Consider the following 24,959-nt stretch of genomic DNA (forward strand, 5'->3'; position numbering starts at 1 on the left):
CTTGAATGGTTTTAATACAAATATCACACGACGTGAATGATCAGTTATCTGCTCAGTGGTTATGGTGTGCCTCCATGCACCAGGAAGAGAACATGTATTTTACTCCTGAATAATGAAATTGTGCCTCCAGTTCAAAACAACATGACATGCATGCTTATGTCTTTTGCCAATAAGGCAGAAATAAAACAAAAGAGAAGCAAAGGCAAGCCGTGTGCACACTCCACACAGAATAGTTAAGCTGATATCTGAACACTAAATTATTTTAAGCCACGTGTTTATGGCCTTGTCACGTGCTGATATGGTAAAAGTAAGTGCCTGAGCTACCAGAAAAGAACCCCCCCAAAAAGAAATCTCTGAAATACCACACCAGGGACCGTGAAACACAGCAAGGAGGACCAGATACACAATTTGCTGACTCAGATTTCACTCCAACCGGGGCTTTCTCTTGTTTTACTCAAAGTCACTCACTTTCCTAAGACACTAACAAAATTAAATACTCACTGCTAGCAAACCATGCAGGCGTGTCTACTATTGGACTGGGCAAAGCCTGGGGTAACAGGAAAGTGTGGCTGATTTTTTTTTTAAAGCATCCAGAGCACACAAAGGCCATGCTGCATTGGTTCTGTTCTGCAGTATCATTTGTCAGGGCCCGGCCCCTCCTGTGTTTCAGCTCTACCCCCTTTGTAAGTACTTGTAAAGAAATCCTCTCTTGAGACCCTTAAGTGAAAAGGGCTCTGGAAAATCAAAGTATACTTAGAGGTCATGGCACACAGGCCAAGTGGAAGCGACGTGCAAATAGATCTGTTGTGCTGACTAGCAGAATGTTTAGTGGAATCTGGGTGTCAGCAATTGGCACTCTGTTTTCCAGAAGGCCATAAAAAGCCCAAGAAGGAGAAACCTGGGGGTAGGGGAGGAGACCAAAGGTCCTGTAACCAGCGTGCTCTCTGAGATCTGCCTCACTCTAGTCCCAGTCTTCTGAACTTATCAGCTAACCCAATTGTCCAACACCTATACTAATGCTAAAATACTTGCTTTCAAAGATCAGCCTTTCAGAGGCACACCTTGTAGCTGCTGAGACTATTAAAGGGGTCCACAGAAATGTATCTACTCCAATACTCTGGGGGTCTCAGTGGTTCTTTGTCTCATGAGGTAGCTCAGTTGTGAGTTGGTGCGTGTGATGTGTGCCGTCCGCCACTCAAAGCTAATAATTTTCCCTTTTATATCTGCAAGATTACAAAAATACCAGTATTTCCCCTGTTTTATAAAAATGATTTTAGAAAAAAAAATATATGTGGGTCTCCTCGATTAAACTTCCGTTCCGTCTTGTAAATTGTTGTGAACTCTGACTTCCAGATTCAACTTTTTTACTTTAGCACCTTTGAAGGTATAGGCCCCCTCCGAGTCACTCAGTATGTTGACATTCCGCACGGTGCAGTACTGTCTGTTCACGTTCTTCTCCACCCTGTCCGGGTTCCTCTTGGGCACATCCACCTTAGTGTTCAGTGGGTATTCTTCCAGCGTGTCTTCTGTGGGCTGCTTCTTTTGTTTCTGGCACTTTCTAGTGATGAAACAAGCCACCAAAAACACCAAAAGTAGAAGCATGATGGCAGCCAGGGCGCTGCCAATAGATGCCCCAGTTTGGGAGAGAGACGCGGCCAAAACTGGCTCCTGCATCTCCAGATTTAGGGACTTCATATTGGTGCCATTCTTGACTTGGTCTCCTTCGTTGTCATAAATGAGGGAATCATCAAGAGTCAGACGGCCGCTGGGGTCCACCAAGTCCCTTCGGTGGCGCTTCAGCGTGGCCGAGAGAGAGCGCTGGACCCGTGGCCCCGAGATGGTGTCAGGGCCAATGATGTAGATCACCTGGAGATACCACTGGTGTCCTGCTTCCACCTGCAGCAGGAGGGCGACAGGGAGGCAAACCACAAAAGTCACTGGGGCCCACAGACCAACTCAGAAGAAAGGAAAAGGAAAGGTAATTGCTACCATACACCTAGATAGAGAGACGGTCTCAAGGAAAACTTGAGCAATGGCTGGGATCTTCTGAGACACAGAGAACTGAGCCAAGTAGTATGGGTTCTATTTCATTTCCAAATGCGGGTGATCTTGAGTCAGATCTTGAGTTACTCAGATTCTTTTCTGTTTCCCCAACTGTGCATGAAATAGCCTAAGAATTTACTTTTCATGGTTTCTTTTGCTGGCTGACTGCTTATGATTTGTTGCTCTTTATTGATAGCAGTAATATAATAGCACTAATAACTGCATTCATTTCCAGTGACCTTTAGTTGTTTGTCATGCTGATTTAGTATTTATTGATGAGCTTCAGCTAAAAATGGGCATTCAATAAATATTCACTTAATACCTATTCTGACAGATTCTTAACAAAAACTGCTGAATCTGAACACTTCTGGGATTGTCTCTTGAGAGGTCAGATCATTAATTATTTTATTTCCCTTCTGCCTCAATGAAAGCTCCATGGTTTTGAAATAACTTTTTTTTTTTTTTTTTGGTGGTACTGGGGGTGGAACCCAGAGGCTTTCTACCTCCGGGCTATACTCCCAGACCTTTTTTATATTTTATTTGGAAACAGGGTCTCACTAAGTTGCTGAGAGCCTCACTAAGTAGCTGAGGCTGGCTTCGAACCCATGTGATCCTCCTGTCTCAGCCTCCCAAGCGCAGGGATTACAAGCATGCGCCACCACGCCCGGCTCTTGAAATAACTTCTAAAGAGTAATAATAGTTCTGAAATCAAGGGCATGAATTACTATTTGAGGGCAGAAAAACTGTGAAAGTTGATCTTGGAAGTTCATGTTTATTTTTGGAACTCAGGGCATTTTTGTTTTTCTAACACCAGTCATGGATGGCATCCTGAATTGTCTGTATTGTATATATGATTTTGTTCAATATTTTCCACATGCCTGTGAAAATCAGCTGGCTCAGCATAAAGCCAAAAGGGTAGGTAATTTAAAAGTACTTAGGAAAAAATAGTGTATCCTATGCAGCCCCGAGGCACAAAATGACAGATGACTATGTGCAAATTAAAGAATTTTATCATTATTTTGGTTTATTTACTGGGAATAGATGATGAAAATTTGGGGTGAAAGATAAACTTAATAACAATTAAAAAAAATCTGTCAATGAGAATGCTATAAAAAGAGACTGAGAGTGCAGAGTTGATGTAGTCTTCCTTTCAGCAGCTTTAAAGTGGATTTAGCTTTAAGCATCTATTCTCATCAAACTCACCTTATAGAGGGCATCTACTTTCAGAGTAAATCCATCCACACCTGGCATGCTACTGACCACATGGAAATCAGGCAACTCAGAAGCAAAGTGGGCCTCAAAAGGCACATCATGGAAGTACTTATCAGTGACCTCTGGCTGACTGCGGTCCTAGAATTTCAGAAAAGAGAAACATATGATTTAGAAAGACAGAACCGCTGTCTCGGCTGGTGCAGCCACTGGAAGGGGACAGGCGCTCTTCCTTCTTGCTTTGGGTTGGGTCAGGGGAGGGGTCTCTGAGTCACTGGCTGCCTGTGGGCAGTCATGGTCTGCTTTAAGGGAGGCTTCAGAACACAGAGTGGATAGCCTAAAGCAAAAGCTCTCACCTCTTTGGTCTCTGGACTCTTTATATACTTAAAAATCAAGGACCTCAAAGGGCTTTTGCTTTTATTATTTATAAGCATCTATATTTACTGTTCTAAAATTAAACATGAAAAGTTAAAGATACTTTTGTATTAAGTCATCCTAAAAGGACAATGAAAATTCATTACATTAAATAAGCAAGATTAATTTTCTTTTAGTGAAAATGCCTATATCCATCTCCTCCCCACAAAAGAGAGCTGGCATTGTTTTACATTTTTGCTGCTTTCCAGAAAAGAACTAGATTATCCTAACTGCTCCTGGGTTCAATCAGTTGTAATAAGCTGTTTTAGCTGAAGTATATGAGGACAATGTGGCCTCACACAGCTCTGGAGCTGGAAAAGGAAGGAGTGTGCTCATGGCTTTTCAGATAATTGTGGGTGGTTTTCAGTACTAAATCAAAACTTGGCAAGTGATCATTTTTAAACGATTAGTTACAGTGTGGAATCTGAAATCGGATCAATGAGCTTTTCATGTTTCCCTAACTGATGAGGGGCTGAACATGGGAAGGCAGACACAGTGCTGTGAAAGACACTATAACCTCGTGAACCCCTTGAAAGAGTGTCAGGGATTCGAGACCATCCTTTGAGAAGCAGTGGCTTAGAGTGTCCTCTTCCTGGAACATCAGTAACAGCATGTCACATTCATTACTCACTGTAATCATCACATCTAGTAATAAATACTAGCATTTAGCTGTTATGAGAGCAACAGTAGCAAATATAAATATATATGGAAAAACCCATTAAGAGTGGGGCTGTATCTACTTTAGGCAGAATTCATAAATGGTGACTTCTACTGAGTATCTGGTTCTTGGCACCAATGGTTGCATACCAACAACAGGAATCTGTGTTTCAGGTGTTTGTTTGGCTGAATGCAGCCATACTGTGGCCCTTCATTGTAGATGGTCCCCGTAGGATCAAAGAAAGGCACGTATCCATCCTTGCCAGTGCAAAGATATACTTTCTCCAGCTGCAGTTTGTAAGCAGAATTGAGGTTTTGTTCTGGGTTCCAAAGTACTCGGCCATAAAGGATTTGACCTGAAAAGATGGAAAAACATCAATTGGATCTGATATTAAAAAAAAAAAAGAGGTCCGGGCCCCTGGCCCTGACCCTGGGCGGGTGGCCAGGAGCTGGCGGGGTGTCCCTAGGCGACCCCCCTCTCCACCCAGAAGGACCCCGTGGTCCGGGCCCCTGGCCCCGACTCTGGGCAGGTGGGCAGGCGCTGGCGAGGCACCCCTAGGCGAACCCCTCTCCACCCGGAAGGACCCTGTAAAAAAGGAAAAGAAAAAGAAAAAAGGAAAATATCGGAGAGGGGTCAAGGAGGTGGCAGATGCCAGGATACTGGAGATGCAGACAAAACTTATCTAAATGAACTGGAATTATTGGAAAAATTCCCCGCTAAGGAGGACTGCTTCTTCTCTACATTGTTATGAATCTTGGACATCACCTGTAAGGAGAGAGACTTTAGCGAAGACCAAAGAGAAAGGCGGTGCTGAAAGCGGTCTCCACGTTGGTGGTGGAGACTTGTATTCAGGAGAAGCAGAAATTGGAGCCTACCAACCTTATTTATTTATTTATTTATTTTGGAGAAATTACACCAAAGGTTGAATGCTACCGTCGCGCATGCTTAGGAAGACTGGACAACATTCAGAATGGAAAAAGAGCTTGGGAAAGATTTGAAATGGTGGAGGCAGTGGCAGTGGCAGTGGCCAGTACTCAGGGGAGGCAGAGATCTGATGCATTACACCTGGAACCTTTGAAGTAATGACCCCAGAGGCAGAATGTTACCACCACCACGCACCCTCAAGAACGTGGGACAAATAGTTGGGCGAAGAGGGTGCTTGGATTAGAGCCTGCCGAGGGGTGAGGCTGGCGACGGACACAGCAAAGCTGGGATTGGAGGCTGCCGTGAGGGAAGGCCGGTGCTGGGGCCTCCAAGGCTGGGATCGGAGCCTGCTGAGGGGTTAGGCCGGTGCCGGGGCCAACGGCCGGCATCGGAGCCTTCTGTGAGGCAAGACCGTTATTGAGGCCTCCGAGGCCGGGATCAGAGCCTGCCGAGGGGTTAGGCTGGTGCTGGGGCCAGCGAGGCCGGGATTGAAGCCTGCCGCGAGGCAAGGCCGGTGCTGGGGCCTCCAAGGCCGGGATCAGAGCCTGCTGAGGGATTAGGCCGGTGCCGGGGACACTGGCCAGCATCGGAGCCTTCCGTGAGGCAAGGCCGCTATTGAGGCCTCTGAGGCCGGGATTGGAGCCTGCCAAGGGGTTAGGCCGGTGCTGGGGCCATCGGCTAACATCGGAGCCTGCCATGAGGAAGGCTGGTGCTGGGGCCTCCGAGGCCAGGATCGAAGCCAGCTGAGGGGTTAGGCCAGTGTCGGGGCCAGCGAGGCCAGAACCGGGGCCTCCCATGAGGCAAGGCCGCTGCTTGAGCCAGTGAGGTCTGGATCAGTCCACCGGGTAGCCAGACCACAACTGGGGCCGTCAAGAGTGGGATCGGTATTTGCAATGTGGCAAGCACAGAGAAATATCGCAGAAAATTAAAACCAGATGCTTCCCCTAATCAGCAATAACTAGGAGGAAATGGGCAAAAGGAAGTGGTCGAGCTATAGAAAGGGCCCTATAGTGAAACAATTAAGGTGACCAATCAGAGGGTATGGAATAGGGGAGGATGAAGCCTCTTTAAAAAGCAGAAGGTACATAAACATATGTATCAAGGTTAATCACCAAACAAGCATGGGATCGAGGGAGGGGGAGGGAATGGGATGGGGACTGGATGAGGGCTAATTAGATGATATGTGCTTGTATATCCTCTCAAGTCTTATATTCCAATGTGATGTATAATTACAATGCACCAATAAAAATAAATTAAAAAAAAGAAATGTCAGGGGTAGAAAGGATCTAACATGTTCTCTTAGAGTAACAAATATATTTTTATGAAGAGAGCTACTAATTCATCATTGGTTACTTCTTTAATTCAATAAGCATTACTTAAGTATTTAATATAAGGCAAGCACTCTGTTACCTACACGGGACAAAATGGTGAGTGAGATGCAGGCAAGAAGACAGGAATAAAAGCAAAGTGATTGATTAAAAACAGCTAATTTAAATCAAACTCACTATTTGTTAGGCAGTATGCTAAGTTCTTCTCATGTAATAACTCAAGTAACACAATTTTGCAAATGAGAAAACTGAGTCACTGGGTGGCTAAGCGAATTCACTACAGCTAGCAAGTGGTGAAGGTGGGATTGAGTCAAAGGAATCTGGCTGCACAATCCACACTATCAACCCCCCACAGGGAAGGCATGTTATGTTAGAGGAGCACAAAGCCAAGCATGCAAGTCTGCCTGTGTAGGTACTTGAGCATATTTAGGTAGGCATTTGTCAGACTATTTGGAGTAGGAAGGAGAGGCAGGAGAGAGCATTCTAGGCAAAAAAGAGTCCATGTACAAAATGCAAAATGCTGGACTGGCATGAGTCCTGGTCTGGACACTGTTTCTTTAGTGCCTGCTATGGTTACAAGTTTGTTGTTGTTGTTGTTTTGTTTGCTGGTTTTGGTACTAGGGATTGAACCAATAGGCATTCTACCTCTGAACTACACCCCCAGCCATTTTAAAGCTTTTTATTTTGAAACAGGGTCTTGGTAAGTTGCTGATGACTCCAAGTTCCTTACCTACTCTTTTATTTAATCCTCACAAGAGCTCAAAAGATAGGCTCAATCATTATTTCCACTTTAAGTAACTTATCCAAGCTTCCCCATTGATGATGGGGAGGGAAGAGGATTTGAACTCAGATTTGCCTGACCAGCTACTCATCCAAAGGAATGGATGGAGGGGAGGATGTGCAGAGGCCCTAGCAGGACAGACTCCTGAGGACAGATTAGTCATGCTGAGGACAATGGACATGAGTATTCAAGTAAGAACTCCTAGAAGCTGTTAAGGAAGTGTGATCTTAACATGCTTAGGTTCAGAAACATGGAGAAGGGAGCAAAGACAGAGACCTGAGTCACAGACCAGGCAGGGGGCTATTTTAATGCTCTGGTGAGAGATAAGTGCCTAAAACACAGCTGTGAGGCAAAGGATGACTTTAAGAAATGACTAGGGTTCACATTCTGTTCTTTCTTTTTCTTTCTCTTTCTCTCTTTTGGGGTCCTGGGGATTGAACCCAGTGGGGTTCTACCTCTCAGCCAAGTTCCCAGCCCGTTTTTAGTTTTAGGGTTTTGTTAAGTTGCTGTGTGCTGGCCGTGAATCTGAGATCCTCCCGTCTCAGCCTCCCAAGTACTGGGATTACAGGTGTGTGCTGCCACACCCAGCTCAGATTCTGTTTATCTTAATGAATGATGTGATGTGGCAGGTGAAGGAGAAGTTGAAGATAAATGAGGTGTTTTCCTGGGGCACCTAGAATAGGGAATGCAGTCCTTGGGGCAGCAGAGGTGGGAGGAGTGTGTTTGGAAGATCATTACAGCCCTAGTCACCTCTGGGTCCCTGAAGGAGTCCATTCTGGGAGGCTCAGCAATTTCATATCTCTGCACATGGGAATGTAGAAACACCACTCAGGAGATATCAGGATAGGCCAAACTTTATGGAATGACCGTGGAGCAGTGAGGGTACAGGATGCTCAGAGTAAAGGGATGCAACAAGCTATGGGGATGGTGAGATGCAGCGCTTAGACAAAGACCTGGAGGAGCCCAGCACAGGACCTGGGAATACAAATGCACAGGGGGCAGGAGCCAAAGCCCAGGGCAGGAGGGTGAGGAGCAGAGATCTGAGAGGCAAGATGGTGTCTGGTGAGGCTGATGCAAAAGAAACCATTCAGGAGAAAATGGTCAAAACCAAGGCACCACTGCTAGCAGAGGAAGCATGACAAAGAGCACAGAAGTTTCCATCTGTTTGAGGCCGAGAGGCAGTGGGGTTAATATTACAATCTCTCAGAGGAACTGAGAAATAAAGCAACATACCTAACATTAGACAGGTTGTTAGATTGTTAGACCGTGTTAAAGTCAGATTGGAAACACCTGTGTTCTTACCACCCAGAAAGCGCTTTTGAATGGCACCACACTGCCAATCATTTTGGTACCAAGATGTGATGTTATTTCATAACATGAAGGAGGAATATGAGTCCTCTCCTCGACTTGACCTTGGCTGCCCTTGAGTCATCACTGGGAAGGTGGCTGAGGGGTGAGGAGCAGTGGTGCCCATCTAGGGACTCACCCAAAAGGTTCTCATGTTTAGGCAGAGCCTCTTTCTGCTGATAGAGGAAGCAACTCACCTTTCGAAAAGGCTCCTTTGTAATCCATTTCTGCCAGTGACATATCGGACGTGTTGGGGTCCATTAGGAACACCTTCTCATTATTGCAGAGCTGAAATTCAGTGTTAAGAGAGTAGACCACAGGCACGGGGCGGTTGGTCTGCTGGAACGCGATGGGGATCAGGAACCTAAATGTGGAGATGTGAGAGCTCATTAGAGCAGAGTCAGCTGTGCACGCGGCCTCTCAGCTGCCCTGTCCTCCCTGCCCACTCAGGATTGCGCAGTTATGTTGTGGAACTAAATATTCACCGAATAAAGAGGCGCATGTGGGAGAAGGACTTGATTTGGTCTTTACAAGGATAATCTGCTCTTTTGACCAAGAATAATTTAGTTTTTGGAAATCTTTGGTACCCTTTGATTTTTCCCCCTTTTTACGTGTGTGTGTGTGTGTGTGTGTGTGTGTGTGTGTGTGTTACTGGGGTTTGAAGCCAAGGGCATTTTGCCTCTGAGCAACACCTTCACCCCTTTTTATCTTTCATTTTGAATCAGGGTCTCATTAAGTTTCTGGGAGTCTCCCTACATTGCTGAGGTAAGGTCTCAAACCTGTGATCCTTCTGTCTCAGCCTCCTAAGTACTGGGATTACAGATGTGAACCACCATGCCTGGCTTTCCCCTTTTTATGCTGAGGCCCTTCGTGTTGCTTTGTGATTGTTAAGGGCCTCCTGCAGTGTTACCCCACCTTGATCCACATGCCCCGAGACTGTCATTATTTCAATCTGTGTCACACTTCTTAGGACATCGGTGAGCCATACCCTCTTGCCTTGACTCTTACAGCCTCCCTGGCCCTTTTCTCAGTCCCTTCTCCCTGCCTCCTCCTGGAAGGTACAGGCTCCCCAAAGCCCAGCCCTGGGACCCCTGCTGTTTTCCCTCTGGAATTTCACCCACGGAGACCCCGACTTTGTCACTAAGAATGTTTCCCATCTCAAAGGTAGTGACTCAAAGGTAGTGATGGCACGCTGAACTCTCCAGTCCAGATCTCTCCTTCAAGCTCCAGAAACATATCTGGCTGCCAAGTGACAGCTCCACCCAGAGCTCTGGCTCCTCAAAGTACCCCAAACTCGGCGTGCTCTTCCCTCGCAACGTGGTCCCTCTTGCAGTGCTTCGACCCAAGGGGAGGGCCACACGAGAGGCGCCAGTCCCCTGACTCTCTCCCTGTGCTCATGTCGGCTTCAAACTACCTCTGCCTTGTGCTGCATATTTATCCATTTAATCCCAAGCACGGTCCTAAAGTACTTTCCTTTTTAATTTTTTTTATTGGTGCACTATAGTCTCACATCATGATGTGAATCATGTTGACAATGACATATATCCACACAGTACTTGGTGCCCCTCTGCCCCCCGCTTCCCCTTTTCCCACCTTCCCAATACTGAGTGTCCAGTTTAGCAATGTTATTTTCACACGTACCCACATATTCGAATATAGCTTTTCCATTAATTACCCTCAGCCTTCCTCCTTCCCTACCCCTCCTTTCTAGCTTTGCTGAGGTTTCCCCTCCATTATCTGGAGTCCCTCTGGTATTCCTAATACTCCCTAGCTTGAGTATATTAGAGAAAACATATGTCCCTTCTCTTTCTGTGCTTGGCTAACTTCACTTAACATAATGTTCTCTAGGTCTTTCCATCTTCTTGGGAATGAAATGATTCTGTTCTTTTTTTTAATTGCTGAGTAGAATTCCATTGTGTGCATTTCCCATAATTTTGCAATCCATTCATCTGTTGATGGAGACCTAGGTTGGTTCTATATTTTGGCTATTGTGAATTGTGCGGCTATGAACATGGGCATGCATATGTTACTGTAGTTCCCTGATTTCAACCCCTTTGGAAAGATACCCAGTAGTGGTATAGTAGTGGATCCATTCCCAGTTTTCTGTGGAATCCCAATCTGATCTCCACTGAAGTACTTTCTAGTATTTCTAACCACAGAAAGGCTGCAATGTGCCTTATGGAGTATTAGGTAAGCTTCACTCAGGCATGTGTTACAGGGCTATTATTGGCCAGGAGTCCAATGTTAGTGAATTCACAATATATACATAATATATACAGTATGAGGTCTTTAAACAGGAACACACATAGAGCAAGGTTAAGCACTGATCAGTTGATGTAGTGTGACCGGAAGCTCCTGTATTTCTTCAGCGCTATGCTTGGGAACCATTTTAAAAAAAGAGAGCTCATTAACAAAAAGTACAAAAATCCAAAAACATGGCACTAAATAGACTGTGAAAAGAACACTTATTTGTAGTATGAGAGCTGAAATAAGAAGCTAGAGGGCCTTGTCCAGCCTCAGCTGGGGACTTGCATGTTGAGTGACTTAATTTTTGTGTGTGTGCTCGGTGCCTGTCAATGAATGACTGTGAAGGCAGCATGGGTGTTCATTTGAGGGTTATAAACAAGCATCGGTGAGTAGGAGGGTTTGCAAATAAGGAGAATGCAGATAAGGAGGATCGACTGTATTTGCCTACCTTTCCGGGGCATGCGCAGTACAGGCCAGAGGCTTCTCTCCTGGGTCGACCCAAGGCTGGGTGGGCTGCACTGTGCAAGGGATCAGGTAGATGGTGTACTCGCCCGAGTAGTCCTTCCTGGAAACAGCAGAGCACACTGGGAGCAACTGACAGATTATTTACTTCCCTAGAAGGTCACCACTTCAACAGTGTTCAGATGGTGTTTGTGTCCAAACCTGCAAACACCATTTTCAGGAACTTGTCTCTGATCATTCAAACCTTTCAGGTGGCATGATCCAGAGGTGTTAAATAGATCTACTTTCACTTATTCAAGGAAAGCTGGGAAAGGCACACTGCTTATAAAAACCTAAAAGGCTCAGGTGATGACAAAACAAAACTGGCATTTCCTTTAGATTTCATAATTTCCTTTAGATTTCATAAAACATGTCTGACAATGTTGTGGCTTGTTCGCTGACACCCTGCATGATCCATTCTCAGATGCGAAAGCCCTTATCTATTAAGCTGTGATTGTGTCAAGAGCTGCTTGTATAGAAGAGGTGGCAATGGCCACCAGGTGTGGTGGCGCACGCTTGTAATGCCTGCGCTTTGGAGGCAGAGACAGGAGGATTGCGCAGGTTCGAAGCCAGACTCACTGGCTTAAGAGACCCTGTTTCCAAATAAAAAGTATAAACTAGGTCTAGGAGTGTAGCCCGGAGGTAGAAGGGTTTCCAGGAACCTTAGTACCACCACCAAAAAATAAAAAGTAAAAAAAAAGAAGAAGAGGTGGCAACTGCTTCAGGATTGCAGAACACCACTCCAGAGCATAACGGAAGCCTTGCAAGCCAAGCCCTGCAGGGTGCCCCACACCCATTCCACTTGGTTCCCCTCTCAAGCCCTACAGCCTCATCCCTGTATGAAGCTGAAGAACACTGTCCCTCCTCTCTGGAGGTATTCACTGAGAGTTTCCCTAAATGTGGAGAGACACAGGATTCTCTAGGTCTCAGCACTGCAGCCTCAGGGTCTTGGTTCCCCTTATCGCGTTCATTTCCTACTTTTGTCACTGGGCAGCAGCCCCAGCCCTGGCAGGTCACCCGGAAGGCAGCCAAACACCTAGGAACTTCAGGAAAATGTTTCAAAGGGCAGGAGAGGCTGCCATCCATTGAATGAAGAACACACGGTTTGTGTGTATGAATCTTGATTTTAATTGTAGCGAGTGATCTCTGAACAGTTCTAACATTTGCCGTGTTCATTCCTTGCTGATTATTTTTTCATTTATTATTTATTAGTTCTATTCTTTTTTCTTGTGCTGGGGATTGAACCCAGCGCCTAGCACATGCTAGGCAAGCACACCATTACTGAGCTACATCCCCAATCATTTTATTAGTACAGTGATAGTGAAGATTTGGCTTAAAAAATGGTAACACTTCTATGGCATATCTTAGGATCATTTTAGTGGAATTGTAGATGCTGGACACCATGAGAAAGCCCGATCCTGCTTTAGCATTGCCACTGCCATGACTATATGACTTTAAACAAAGCATACAAGTTTGGGGCTTCATTTCTAAGCTCCTTCTTACTCTGAAGTCTGTGTATTTTCAGTTTTTCTACATGATCCCTATCTTCCTCCAAAGCTTGGAGCAACAGGAAATGAGACCTTGTATACTGTATTTGAATTAAATAAAAATGGATACCTATAATGTGATAGTAATCCTTAATTAGTAGAAATATTTCATTAGGAAAAAAAATCCATGCCTACACCTTGCTTTTAAAAATTCAGGACACAGCCTCTGTCCTCTGCTCAAACCCTGCAGGGCCCTGGTTGCAGTGGAATCACACACTGGCTTACAAGGCTCCATGCAGTGGCCCCACCTCCACTTCTCACTTCTCACTGTCTATTATCCTCTTCCCTGATCTTTCCCTGAAGCCACACTGGCCTCCTTAATATTTCCTGAGATCCTGGAAATGCAGTCACCTCAGGAACTGCCAGCAGCCCTCTTTTCCAGGTATTTGTCTAGCCAACTCCCTTGCCTTCTGCAAGTCTTTGGTCGTATTTACCTTTCTCATGAGGTCCACTGGGAATATCCTAATTAAAATTAGAATGTCAGTCTAGTGTGTTGGAACACACCTCTAATCCCAGTACTCAAGAAACTGAGACAGGAGGATTGCAGGTTCAAGGACAGCCTCAGCAACTTTGGGAGATTCTTGGTAACTCTCAGACTCTGTTTCAAAATGAAAAACTAAAAAAGAGGATGGGTATAGTTTGGTGATAGAATGCTTCTGGGTTCAATCCCCCATACCACACACACACAAAATATGTTTCCTTGTTCCTGATCAATGCATTGTTTTTCCATATCACTTATCATTTGCTGACATATATTATACAGTCACGTGTCACTAGGGACAGACAAATGATCTGGAAAATGCATCATCAGACTATTCTGCCACTGCCTGAGCATCAAACTAAGATGGTCATGAAGTCACTAGGTGGTATAATCCTATGGACCACTGCTGTCTACACGTCATTACATGGCAAGTGACTGTACTTACTGATTATCCCTGCTGTTTCTATGTCTTCTTACTTTGCTAAAAGTCTTATGTTCAGGGATCTTTATTTTTTATTGATACAAAATTCCAAAAACACTCTCAGACACACTGTAAAGGTTGAATAAATGTTTGGTTAACAAATAAATGCAGGGTAAACTCCACAGTCTCTCAGGCCCTCAGTCCTATTTTTTCCCCCATTCTTAAATGCAATTAGGTCAACTTCCTCATTAACTGTGCAACTGTGTTAAACACAGACTAGATGCAGGTCTTTTTCTTTTTTCTTTTTTGGTACTGGGGATCGAACCCAGGGGCATTCTACCTTTGAGCAACACCCAGTTCTATTTTATTGTTTTGTTTTGAAACAGGGTCTCCCTAAGTTGCTCATGTGGGCCACGAATCTGGGATTCTCCGGTCTCAGCTTCCCAAGTACTGTGATTTTAAGCATGTGCTACCACACCTGGCTTAGATGCAGGTTCTTAATCCTGTTGTTTTCACCTCCTTTCTAAAAATGGAACATTTTCCATATCACAACGTACAACAAAAGTTACCTCATCTACCCCAGCAAGCTGTGTGCATTCTGGTTGGGCAATCTATTCCCTCAACCACAGGGGTCTTAATGTTCTCTACCTTTCATAATACACTCAGCACAGAATGCTTGGTGGTGTCCTCATTTTGCCATTTATTTACCTATGTTTTATCTCCTTACCTCAAAAATAAACTCCTAACAGATGCTTATCCAGGACACATGATGTACTAAAATTTGCTGTGGGCTTTAGGATGAATGAGACAAGCCTTCTACCGTAGGGAGGCTCATAACCCCAGTGGAGAAAAAACAGCACCATCATAAGTTAATGAGGCAGGCTACACTGTAAGCTGGAACAAAGTAGAACCAGAAGGAGGGAACTATTAGCACTGAACAGGACATTGGGGAAACTGTCCCAGAGGAATTATTACTTGAGGAGTTGGCATTTTGCAGGAGTAAAGAACAGAGAGGGTTGAGGGAATTACAAAGGTACAGAGGCGTGGATGGACTGGTGGGTTCAGGGACTAGTGAGATTTTGATGTGATCAGACGACTGGGTTTGAGATGAGGCTCAGGCAAGGGTGGGGCCTTATGTGCTACAGGATGGTGGGAACGTTATCCAGGAGACAGTGAGGAGTTCAGTGAGTTCTCTGCCTCTAAACTGGGACAAGTACATGATAATCTCATGAGGGTTTTTTGTTTGTTTTTTTCTTTTGCAGGTCTGGGGATGGAACCCAGAGGCATTCAACTTCAGAGCTACACCCCCTGCTCTATTTTTTATTCTTTATTTTGAAATCGGGATTCACTGAGTTGCAGAGGGCCTCACTAAGTAGCTGAGGCTGTCTGTGAACTGCCATCTTCCAGTCTCAGCCTCCCGAATGCTGGGATTACAAGCGTGCGCCACCACGCCCGGCTTTCATGAGATTCTAAGAAGCGTGGTCCCTGAAGATTCTAATACATGGACTTCAAAGGAGTTACTACACAATAAAAGCACCTGATATAAGATGAAACATTTATAATGAAAAATCCTTTTGGAAATGATTCTTGAGACAATATGCCATTTTTAACTATAATACTGGAACAGGATTTTCATGCTAGATAAAACTCTTAATTTCATGATCCGTAAAATGGGGATAATAATATTTATGATAGACTCCTCCCAGTCCCTTTATCCTTTTTCATGGTAGTTTTAATTCTGCTCTCTCCATTCTTTCAAAAATTAGATATTTTACTATACGTATCCACTTCCTATTCTACTTGCGTACTGAGTATGGGAGAACTGTAAATCTTGTTATTTATGTATTGGTCATTTGTCCATTGGGGTTGGCACCTGGACCTAACAACCAGAGATCCTGGAATTTGCATTGTTTGTGCAAATTGACATGGAACTTCTTAATCTGAGGTGTAGCTGACATACTTTCTAGGTAGCTGTGCTCGAAGACTAAGTTCTAGCCAGCAGGATGAATGGAAGCGACTGTATGCTCTTCCTGGTTTTTTCCCTTGGTATAAGCATGATCTCTTCCTGGTTGACACTTTAGAAGTTCATCTGGGTTAGAGTCTAGATTCATTTCTTTCTTTCTTTGTAAGATGGTTGTTTTTATGCGTCTTTTAAAATAGAAACCCAGCCTTCAGAGATAATCCCTATGCTCCAGATTCTGAAAGAAACAGGCAACTTTTCAGATCAATCCGGAAGCGTCCATGACCGTGTTTACCTGTTATAAGAGCTTGTGGCTCTCCAGAGTTGATATGGAGAATCGAAAGTCTGAGCACTCCACAAGAGCTGTAGGTCAAATTCAATTCCTCCTAGGTGGTCTGGAGTCAATATGAAAGATTTCACATCGGGGAGAGTGTGATGCTCCATCACAAACTGTCCTATTTCAAGGGGAAACACACATACTTATTTGTGAGTTTTATTGTACTTGTGGTAAAATCTTTCCAAACATCTAAGAACTGAATTAATGTTCTTCTATCTAGCAATTAATGTTATATCTTTTTGTCCCTTCGAATATATTTCACATTGGTTGAGACAGCATGTCATACCCCAGTCCATCACCTCCTCATGTCTTGATAGTCATAAAATATGACTATATAATATAACATATGAATATAATATATAATACATAAATATTCCTTGTGGAAATGGTTCTGAGTTTATACATAATAATCTGACTATGCACATTGGATATACTTAGCTTTGAATTCCAACCAACATGTTTCTAGGATATAAAAAGGGTTAGTAGCTTATAACTGGAAATATCAATGTTGGTTAAAAAAATTAGGGCTACTTAAGTCCTTGGCAGAAGTGAACAACTGTAAACATTATTAAAAGATAAAGGTTACTCAACATGATACTGCTTTTCTTTAAAACTTCAGTCATAGTGATGTGAATAAATAAAACTAGGTAGGCTATTCTAGATTTAAAAAAGAAAATTAAAAAGAAAACAACCAAAATGTAATATGAACTCGAGTGGAGCCAACTTCGTCTTATACAGATATAAAATAAATGCAAAGAAAAATAAACACAAGTAGAAAAGACATTTTTGGGATACTAGAATATGCATAGAGACTGGACATTATTAAATCAATGTTAAATATAATGGAGGTTAAAATAGTACTGTGATTATGTGAAAAAATGCCCTTGTTTTAGAAGATGTTTCATGAAGTATTTAGGGTAACTTGATGTTATGGTTAGGATCTGGAATGTTCATCTGAAAGCCTGTAAGACAATGAAGCAATGTTCAGAGGTTAAAAAAATTAATTATGCGGGCTCTGACCTTGTCAGTGGACCCATCTATTTAATGGTGATATGACTGGACTTACTGGGAAGTGGTTAGAGGGGCAGTCTGGACATGGCCAGAGGAAGTAAGTCACTGGGGCATGGCCTTGGAGACTATATCTGTTCCCGCTCTCTACCTGTCCCCACCCACCCTCTCTTTCTGCTTCCTGGCCGCTATGAGCTGAGTGGTTTTTCTCCACCATGACTGTCTGCCATGATGTTTCTGCTTTGAGCCAGCTGACCATAGACTGGACCTCTGAAAATGTGAACCAAAAATAAACCTTTCTTTCTTTAAGTTGCTCTTGTCAGGTATTTTAGTTGCAGCAATGAAAAATGATTAACATACTTGACATGAAGACATTTAAATAGTGTGACAAAAAGAGGTGTGTGTGTGTGTGTGTGTGTGTGTGTGTATTTTTGCATGTATATCAAAATATTAACAGCCATTGACTTTTTTGTGTGGTGCTGGGGATGGAACCCAGGGGCATTCTACCTTTGTCTATACCTCCTAGCCATATTTTTATTATTCTATTTGGAAACATGGTCTCACTAAGTTGGCAAGGGCCTCACTAAGTTGATGAGGCTGGCTTGAACCTTTGATCTTCCTGTCTGAGCCTCCCAAGTGCTGGGATTACAGGTGCGCACCACTACGCCTGGCCTTTGACTTTGTTTTTTATTGCTCTAATTTTTCAACTTTTATTTTTGTACACACCATTTCTTAATAAAAAAAAGTTGATTTAAAAAGCCACACTGATCTTACCTCTGAATTTGGCATGGGTCTTGAATTCAATGACGAGCCGGCCATCCTCTCGAATATAGATTCTTATTATCTGAAGCCTTGCAGAGAGCACACTGTCTGTCTGAATTCCTGGGCAGGCAATTATACACAACACATCCAAGTTAGGGCATGGAGAAGACCTCCCAGATAGTAACTTACTTTGAAGTTATCCCAGGGACATCTGTAAGTAGAACTGCACATTTATTTGAATGTGACTTAAGAGAAACCTTATATACTCGCACGAGAAAAGACTTTATAGAGATATCTGCCAATTAAAATAGTCTGACAGCTCATTTCACTTGATACTTTTTTTTAAAACAGTTCTACCACCCTGGATGTAGACTCTTCATACATATAAGACCTAGTCCACATGCAGGGTTCAGCCCATAACTCAGAAAATAACAGCTCTAAAACTTCTTACCATCAAACTTCATACCAAGATGTGGTTACAGTGCATATACTTCATACTATATTTTCTTTTCCTTTCAGGACTTAATAAATTCCTAGGTCTGGATGGCTACATCTTATACTCAAACCAGTGGAGAATTGCAGGGAAGCTTGAGGAAGGCCAGCTGTCTAGGTGGGACATAAGTAAGCTGTGGCTTAAATAAGCCAGCTGAAGTTGTGATGCCCAATGGTTTATAATGGCCCCAAAATACAAGGCAACAAACAGAGGAGAAAAATAAACAAGACAAAATAAAAGTTCAGGGAACTAGCTGACCCAGGTGGGAAAATGCATTTTCTCATGAGAAATATAAAGGAAATAAATGATTTAGCTTAAGCCATTTAATAGAATCAAGGATAACACATGTTCAGTTATTAGAGATGAAGCCCTCTCTCAAGAAAAACCCAAGAGTCCTTTAGCATCTCCGCCTCAGTTTACCTGAGTATGTGTGTATGTATTTAATTTATTCATGTGTATCACACCTGGAGCTGGAGAGATGGAGTAGGAGAAGTAGAAGTAAGCGGAAATGGGTTTCGGGTCATGTTGAAGTATAGGACTCAGAGAATGAGAAGAAATGAGCAAACAAAAGACACAACAAAAGAACAACAAAAATAACTGAGCCCCAGTGAATGAGTGGGAGAAAGAACCTGGGAGTTTTAGGGGCCATATTCTCATTAGCAGTGGGAGCAGGTCAATGGGGAGATCCCAGATGGGCCTGGGGTGTGCACTCCTCCTGAGAGGCTGCCTCGGGCCCAACCCTCAGAAGATCCTTTGGAAGGGAGCAGGAACAGGGACAAGCCCGAGGTGAAGATCATCTTAAAAAGTCAGTATTGTTAAGCCGGGCGTGGTGGCGCACGCTTGTAATCCTCGTGCTTGGGAGGCTGTGACAGGAGGATCACACTAAGTAGCCAGCCTCAGCTACTTAGTGAGGCTCTCAGCAACTTAGTGAGACCCTGTTTCCAAATAAAATATAAAATAGGTCCGGGAGTATAGCCCAGAGGTAGAAAGCCCCTGGGTTCCACCCCCAGTATCTCTCTCTCTCTCTCTCTCTCTCCTCACACACACACACACACACACACACACACACACACACACACACACACAGTCTGTATTGTTAAACTCTCTCCTCTTGAGAACCAACAAAAGAGCCAACTATGTCAAATGAATAAAGCGGGCCCCTTGACAGAGCAATCAAGCATGTTTTCTTCATTTCCATACGTAAAATCCTCTGGATGGTGCTGGAGATTGAACTCAGAGGCATTCTTCTATCTCTTAGCTACACCCCCCAGCCCTATTTTATTTTATTTTGAAACAGTCTCACTAAGTTACTCTGTGCTACTGGCCTTGAACCTATAATCCTTATCCTTCTTCTCAGCCTCCCAAATACTAGGATCGCAGGCATGCGCCGCTGCGCCCTGCTCCTTCTGCTTCTTAAACAAGATGAACCAAACCAGGAGAAGCTGAGCACGATCACACTCCAAAAGTCCACACTCCCCGAATCCCTCGTGGTCAGCCCCGCTGTCATTTGTCATTCTAGACTTCTGGCTATCTGCCACCCAGCACCAGCAGATATGGACATGGTTCTTTCTCAGGAAGCACCAGTCTACACTTTCCAGACTTGAGGTGGTGGTCCTCCTTTGACTTTCCGCAGGATGACAGAAGTGCGGCTGCGGTTAAAAGTCACTACTTAGTCTTGATTGAGGGTGACGTACACACCTGTTCTCCAGAGAACGGTGTCATAGAAGAAGGAGAACTCCATTTCCGTGTGGTGCTCCAAGGAGGCCCAGCCCCTGGGGGCGGTCACATAAATGTAGGACACGTAGAGAGGCACATGCACCGTCAGGAAGGACTGAGCAGAGTCTCTCACCTGCCAAGGAAAAAGTGGGCACAGAGACTTATTCTTTGGGTACGAATGGGCAGACATGATCATCACTCCTCAGTCTAATTTTCACTTACTTACTTTTAATAATCAACTGCCCATGACTGTGCTTTATTTTTAAATAAAATAAAGTAAGAGGGTGGAAGGTGGTCAGGATGCATCTTTCGAAAGAGTGATGTGCAAAGGCTTCTCTGAGGAGGTGAGAGCTGAACAAAAATACTGCCAATGAGTGAGAATTAGCTTTACTGGCACTCTTCAGTTGCAAGAGCCTTAGCTGAGAATTTAGAGTATCAGTCATTCCCCAGGGTGACCTGCTGGCTCTGGGGTCTGCCTCACAGTGTGTACTCCCTCTGTGGACAGTTCTCCAGGGACCCGGTGGAGAGCTCGGACCAACAATTATCAGGAAGATTCCCAAGTCTGAAGCCCTGGGATGAGCATGTGCCTGATTTGGGATGTTAGATGAGGACTGGTGCCTTCTCCTCTAAGAACAAAGGCCTGAAGCTGGGCATGGTGACACATGCTTGTAATCCCAGTACTTGGGAGGCTGAGACAAGAGGACTGCAGGTTCTCGGACAGCCTCAGCTGCTTAGTGAGGCCCTTTGCAACTTAGTGAGATCCTGTTTCAAAATAAAGAATAAAACATAGGGATGGGGGTGTAGCTCAGAGGTAGAATGCACCTGGGTTAAATCCTCTGCACTGCTGCAAAACAAAAACAAAAACAAAGGCTTGGAATTCATACCTTTGAAGCTTACCAATAGCTCAGCACTATATGCATTCCCATAATTACCTACTATATATATGTATGTATATATATATATGTGTGTGTGTGTGTGTGTGTGTGTGTGTGTCTTTATTTATTTATTTATTGAAGATTTAAAGAAGTTTATTAGAAATATAGAAATACAGAACATAGAAATACAGCCCCATGCCAAAATGGCATGGGGGGGTGACTTGAAATGAATACACCTTTTATTTATTTATTTATTTATTATTTATTTATTTATTATTTATTTATTTATTTATTGTGGTACTGGGGTTGAAATCCAGGGCATTCTACCTCTGAGCTACACTCCCAGCCCTATTTTTTTTTATTTTTTATTTTGAAACAGGGTCTCACTGAATTGCAGAGGGCCTCACTAAGTAGCTGAGGCTGTCCAAGAACCACGATCCTCCTGTCTCAGCCTCTCAAATGCTGGGATTACAAACATGCGCCACCATGCCTGGCTCCATAATTACCTATTTTGTACAGTGCTTCAGAAAGAATTTTGAAAAGGTAGCAAGCATAGCATACTTCCAAGAGAACACCTCTTTCTGAAAGGTTCCCATTACTGTAATTAATTTGGCCCAATAATATTTATCTTACTAATGAATGAACAAAAATTGATAGAAAGATCACAAAAAATTAGAAGATTTCATGGTAAAGCTAATTGTGCATGTGTGAGTGGGGAAGTTAAGATTTATATTTCCTTTTATAAATATATATTTATTTTACCACAAAAGATAAGTTAATTAGTTTGAAATAATTTAATTTTGTCATTGATTGAATACTATAACATATTATGGGGCTTTTCCCCCCTTTGGTTTGAAAAACTGTAAAGTGTTTCTATTGTTAATTAATGAAAATAACCAAATACATTATCAATATTAACAAAAACTACTTTAAGGTGTTTTTATATTCAAAGTTGTCAGTGATTTAAAATTTGATGCCAATTCTTCAAAAGACTCTACAAATATCCTATTCATTTAAACACCCCCTGTGATATTCCTTATTCTGTTTTCTTTGGAAAATTTCCAATTTTTTTCTGGATTTTACACTATATCTGCCCATGAATACCCAGGCTCTGCTAACTGTGCCTGCCCATCTCACGATTGTTCATATGAGAACCTTAATGGTCCTCTAGTTGGTTGGCAAAGTTAATTTTCCCTTCTCTGTTTTTCCCCTGTTCTCCTTTAGTCCTCATAATACTACTTCCTAATCCATAACAAGAGAAAAATCTCTAGTAAACATTTATTGTATCTCTATCTTATGCCAGACACTGTGCTAATTATCTTCCCATGCTGAGATTATTAGACACAACTTCAGATGAGGCTCAGAGTGTCTTATCCAATTCTGCTGATATTTGATAGAAAAAGATATAGACTAGGGATTGTGCTAGGTTCTATATTTTTTTCTATGACATATCAGCCATTTCAACTATTTTTTAAAATCAGGCAACAATGAAATATTTTTGTGTATATATCTTTTCTGTGTTTGTTTAAAAAGTGAAACATACATGATAAAATTTCTTTGGGATTTTTAAAGTATATTTTGAACAAAAATATCCAAACATGTAATTAAGGCAAACCCTGAAGAACAGAGAATACTGATTTTTGAGGGACCAAGGGAGGGAAGAAAAATCACTTCCTTTTGCATTTTCCACTGGCTGTAGGTTATGCAACTGCAGAAAGAGAAGTAAAACTACAACTGCCTGAAAAGCCTTTTCAGTAGAGGGCAGTAGTGTATACCAAACGAGAAACCAAACAGAGGCAATGTAAAGAGAAACACGTTTTAATCAAAGATACGTTCTCAAAGTGATGAAGCCCCTTTAGAGGTTCCCTCCTTCAGTGAGGTTAAACCTGATTTGAAATGAAGAACAAATATCTAAGTTTTGGCTCATTGAGATAAATGATCAAAATGGATGGCACCTGTTTTAGAATTTATTTTCCTATGAGAATGGATGAGCCTTGTCTCACTGGGCTTTAGGCACCACTGTCCTCCTAGGACTCTGGCTTCTGTTCCTTTATCATTGTTTAATAATTTTATGTATACGGATATGTGTGTGTGTGTGTGTGTGTGTGTGTGTATACACACACACACACACACACACACACACACACACACATACCCTAGGGAGTGTCAGTTTGGAATAGATATGAAATCAAAGTGCTTTAAGCAGTTATCTCTCCTCAGTGCTTAGGACAGCAGTGCTGTTTTTATGAAACACAGGGTGTACACCTGCCAATCGGGCTCATTTCCCCAAATGAGGAAATAAATACATCCACTGAGTAAAAACCCTATTGTAAAATGTAACTCTTTTCAGCTTTCCAAATTATACACAGAAGGAAAAACACATCTACCCAAAAATTAAACATTAGATTTTTAAATAAGTCATTGGGCCAGACAGTCATTTTTCCACACTATTTTGACTCAGAGGACATTGAGGCAGGGTGCTTTCTCTAGCCATAATGCTGCCAAAATTTTGCTTGGGTAACTTATAAAGAAAACTTCCTTAGTTGGTTGGCCCAGTTCTTGAGGCAAAGTGCTAACTGTGTTGCTAACAGTCCCCAAGTGCAAGCAGCCCCTCGGGGGCCCCCATGGCACCCACCTGGAAGTCGGCAGTTACGGAGCCCCCGCAGACGTCGATGAGCTCGGTCATGTCATAATATGCATCAAAGGTCCACACGCAGCTCTTGAGGTTCAGGTGTTTGTACAGCTGGATGGTCTTTGGCTCTCGCACGCTGGGGTCAAACTGGAAGGGGCGGTCATAGCCGGGACCCAGGGCTGTGCTGTCATAGACCATGTCATCCAGGAACCCCGCCTCTGCCAGGAGGGAAGGAACAAGGGGTGGTAACTTAGCTTGGGTGCCCAGAGGCTGGATGCAGCCCAGGGCTCCCAAACACTGCCAGGATGTGAGAAGAGAATGTGAGAAGAGCTTCGCTGCCTGCTGTCAGGTGTTAGATGGAGGACTCCACCTCTAAAAAGCAGCGGGAATGGAGGAAGAAAAGGGGGAAAAAGGATACTGTGAATGAAGAAGGCCAAGGTCAGAAAAGAAGCCCCAGTGCAGTCTGCCTGCACACCTGGCAAGTGTGGCTCTGCTTCGCGATCAGGTTCGAAGAAGGGGATTGACTGCACAACCATTCACTGATAAATTGTTATTTTTAAGACAAATTTTAAAAATAACTTTTATGGAAAGCGAATAAACCAATATCTGATTTCCTCCTCTTCATCCCTACAGTGGTCTTTGAACTTTTGGGGAAAAAGTCTCTTGAGTAAGCTCGCTAGTGATGCTTGACTACACTTTACCTGCTCTGGGCAAAAATTATTGGATCAAATGCTGTCAAGCAAGTGAACTGTTCTAAATGAAAGAACACCTTTATGCAGCAGAGAGCTGGATACAGATATAATTTTAGAACATTAGGGTTAAAATTTTTACTTAAAGCATCTGTAGCATTTTAAAAGAATTAATGCATTTCTTAGGATGTTTGATACTAGCAAACAGCCCTTTGTCCCCCAAAAACTAGATACTCAGCTGATCTGTGCTGAATGTAATTGCTTTCAAGTAGGGGGAGGTGCAAAAGTTTCAGTCTGGTTTTTTTGTGTGTGTGCAGTACTGGGGAGTGAACCCAGGGATGCTCTAACACTGAGCTACATCCCCTTCCATTTTTCTTTTGAAATAGGACCTCACTGCTGGGCGTGGTGGTGCACGCTTGTAATCTCTGTGCTTGGGAGGCGGAGACAGGAGGATGGCACAGGTTCGAAGCCAGCCGTGCTGGAGTAAGAGACCCTGTTTCCAAATATAAAAAAGTATAAAATATGTCTGGGAGTGTAGCCCAGAGGTAGAAGGGCTTCCAGGAACCCCAGTACCACCAAAAAAGAA

At 43.3% G+C, this 24,959-nt stretch overlaps 1 protein-coding gene across 1 annotated transcript in view; it reads right to left on the bottom strand.

Annotated features, from left to right (window-relative positions):
* Positions 1-1,305: 1,305 nt before the first annotated feature.
* FRAS1 (Fraser extracellular matrix complex subunit 1) overlaps positions 1,306-24,959 on the bottom strand; it is a gene marked incomplete at its 3' end in the record, with an annotated part of 480,497 nt that continues 456,843 nt past the window's right edge. Inside the window, exons 66-74 of the mRNA XM_080697854.1 lie at positions 23,688-23,902; positions 20,160-20,310; positions 17,981-18,088; positions 16,157-16,316; positions 11,400-11,516; positions 8,902-9,068; positions 4,474-4,679; positions 3,247-3,393; positions 1,306-1,896 (exon numbers count right to left, since the gene is read on the bottom strand). Coding sequence (XP_080553980.1) covers positions 1,306-1,896; positions 3,247-3,393; positions 4,474-4,679; positions 8,902-9,068; positions 11,400-11,516; positions 16,157-16,316; positions 17,981-18,088; positions 20,160-20,310; positions 23,688-23,902 — 1,862 coding nt within the window. The remainder of the gene's footprint in view (positions 1,897-3,246; positions 3,394-4,473; positions 4,680-8,901; positions 9,069-11,399; positions 11,517-16,156; positions 16,317-17,980; positions 18,089-20,159; positions 20,311-23,687; positions 23,903-24,959) is intronic.

Source organism: Muscardinus avellanarius, assembly GCF_963383645.1.
Source record: "Muscardinus avellanarius genome assembly, chromosome: 6".
Taxonomy (NCBI): domain Eukaryota; kingdom Metazoa; phylum Chordata; class Mammalia; order Rodentia; family Gliridae; genus Muscardinus; species Muscardinus avellanarius.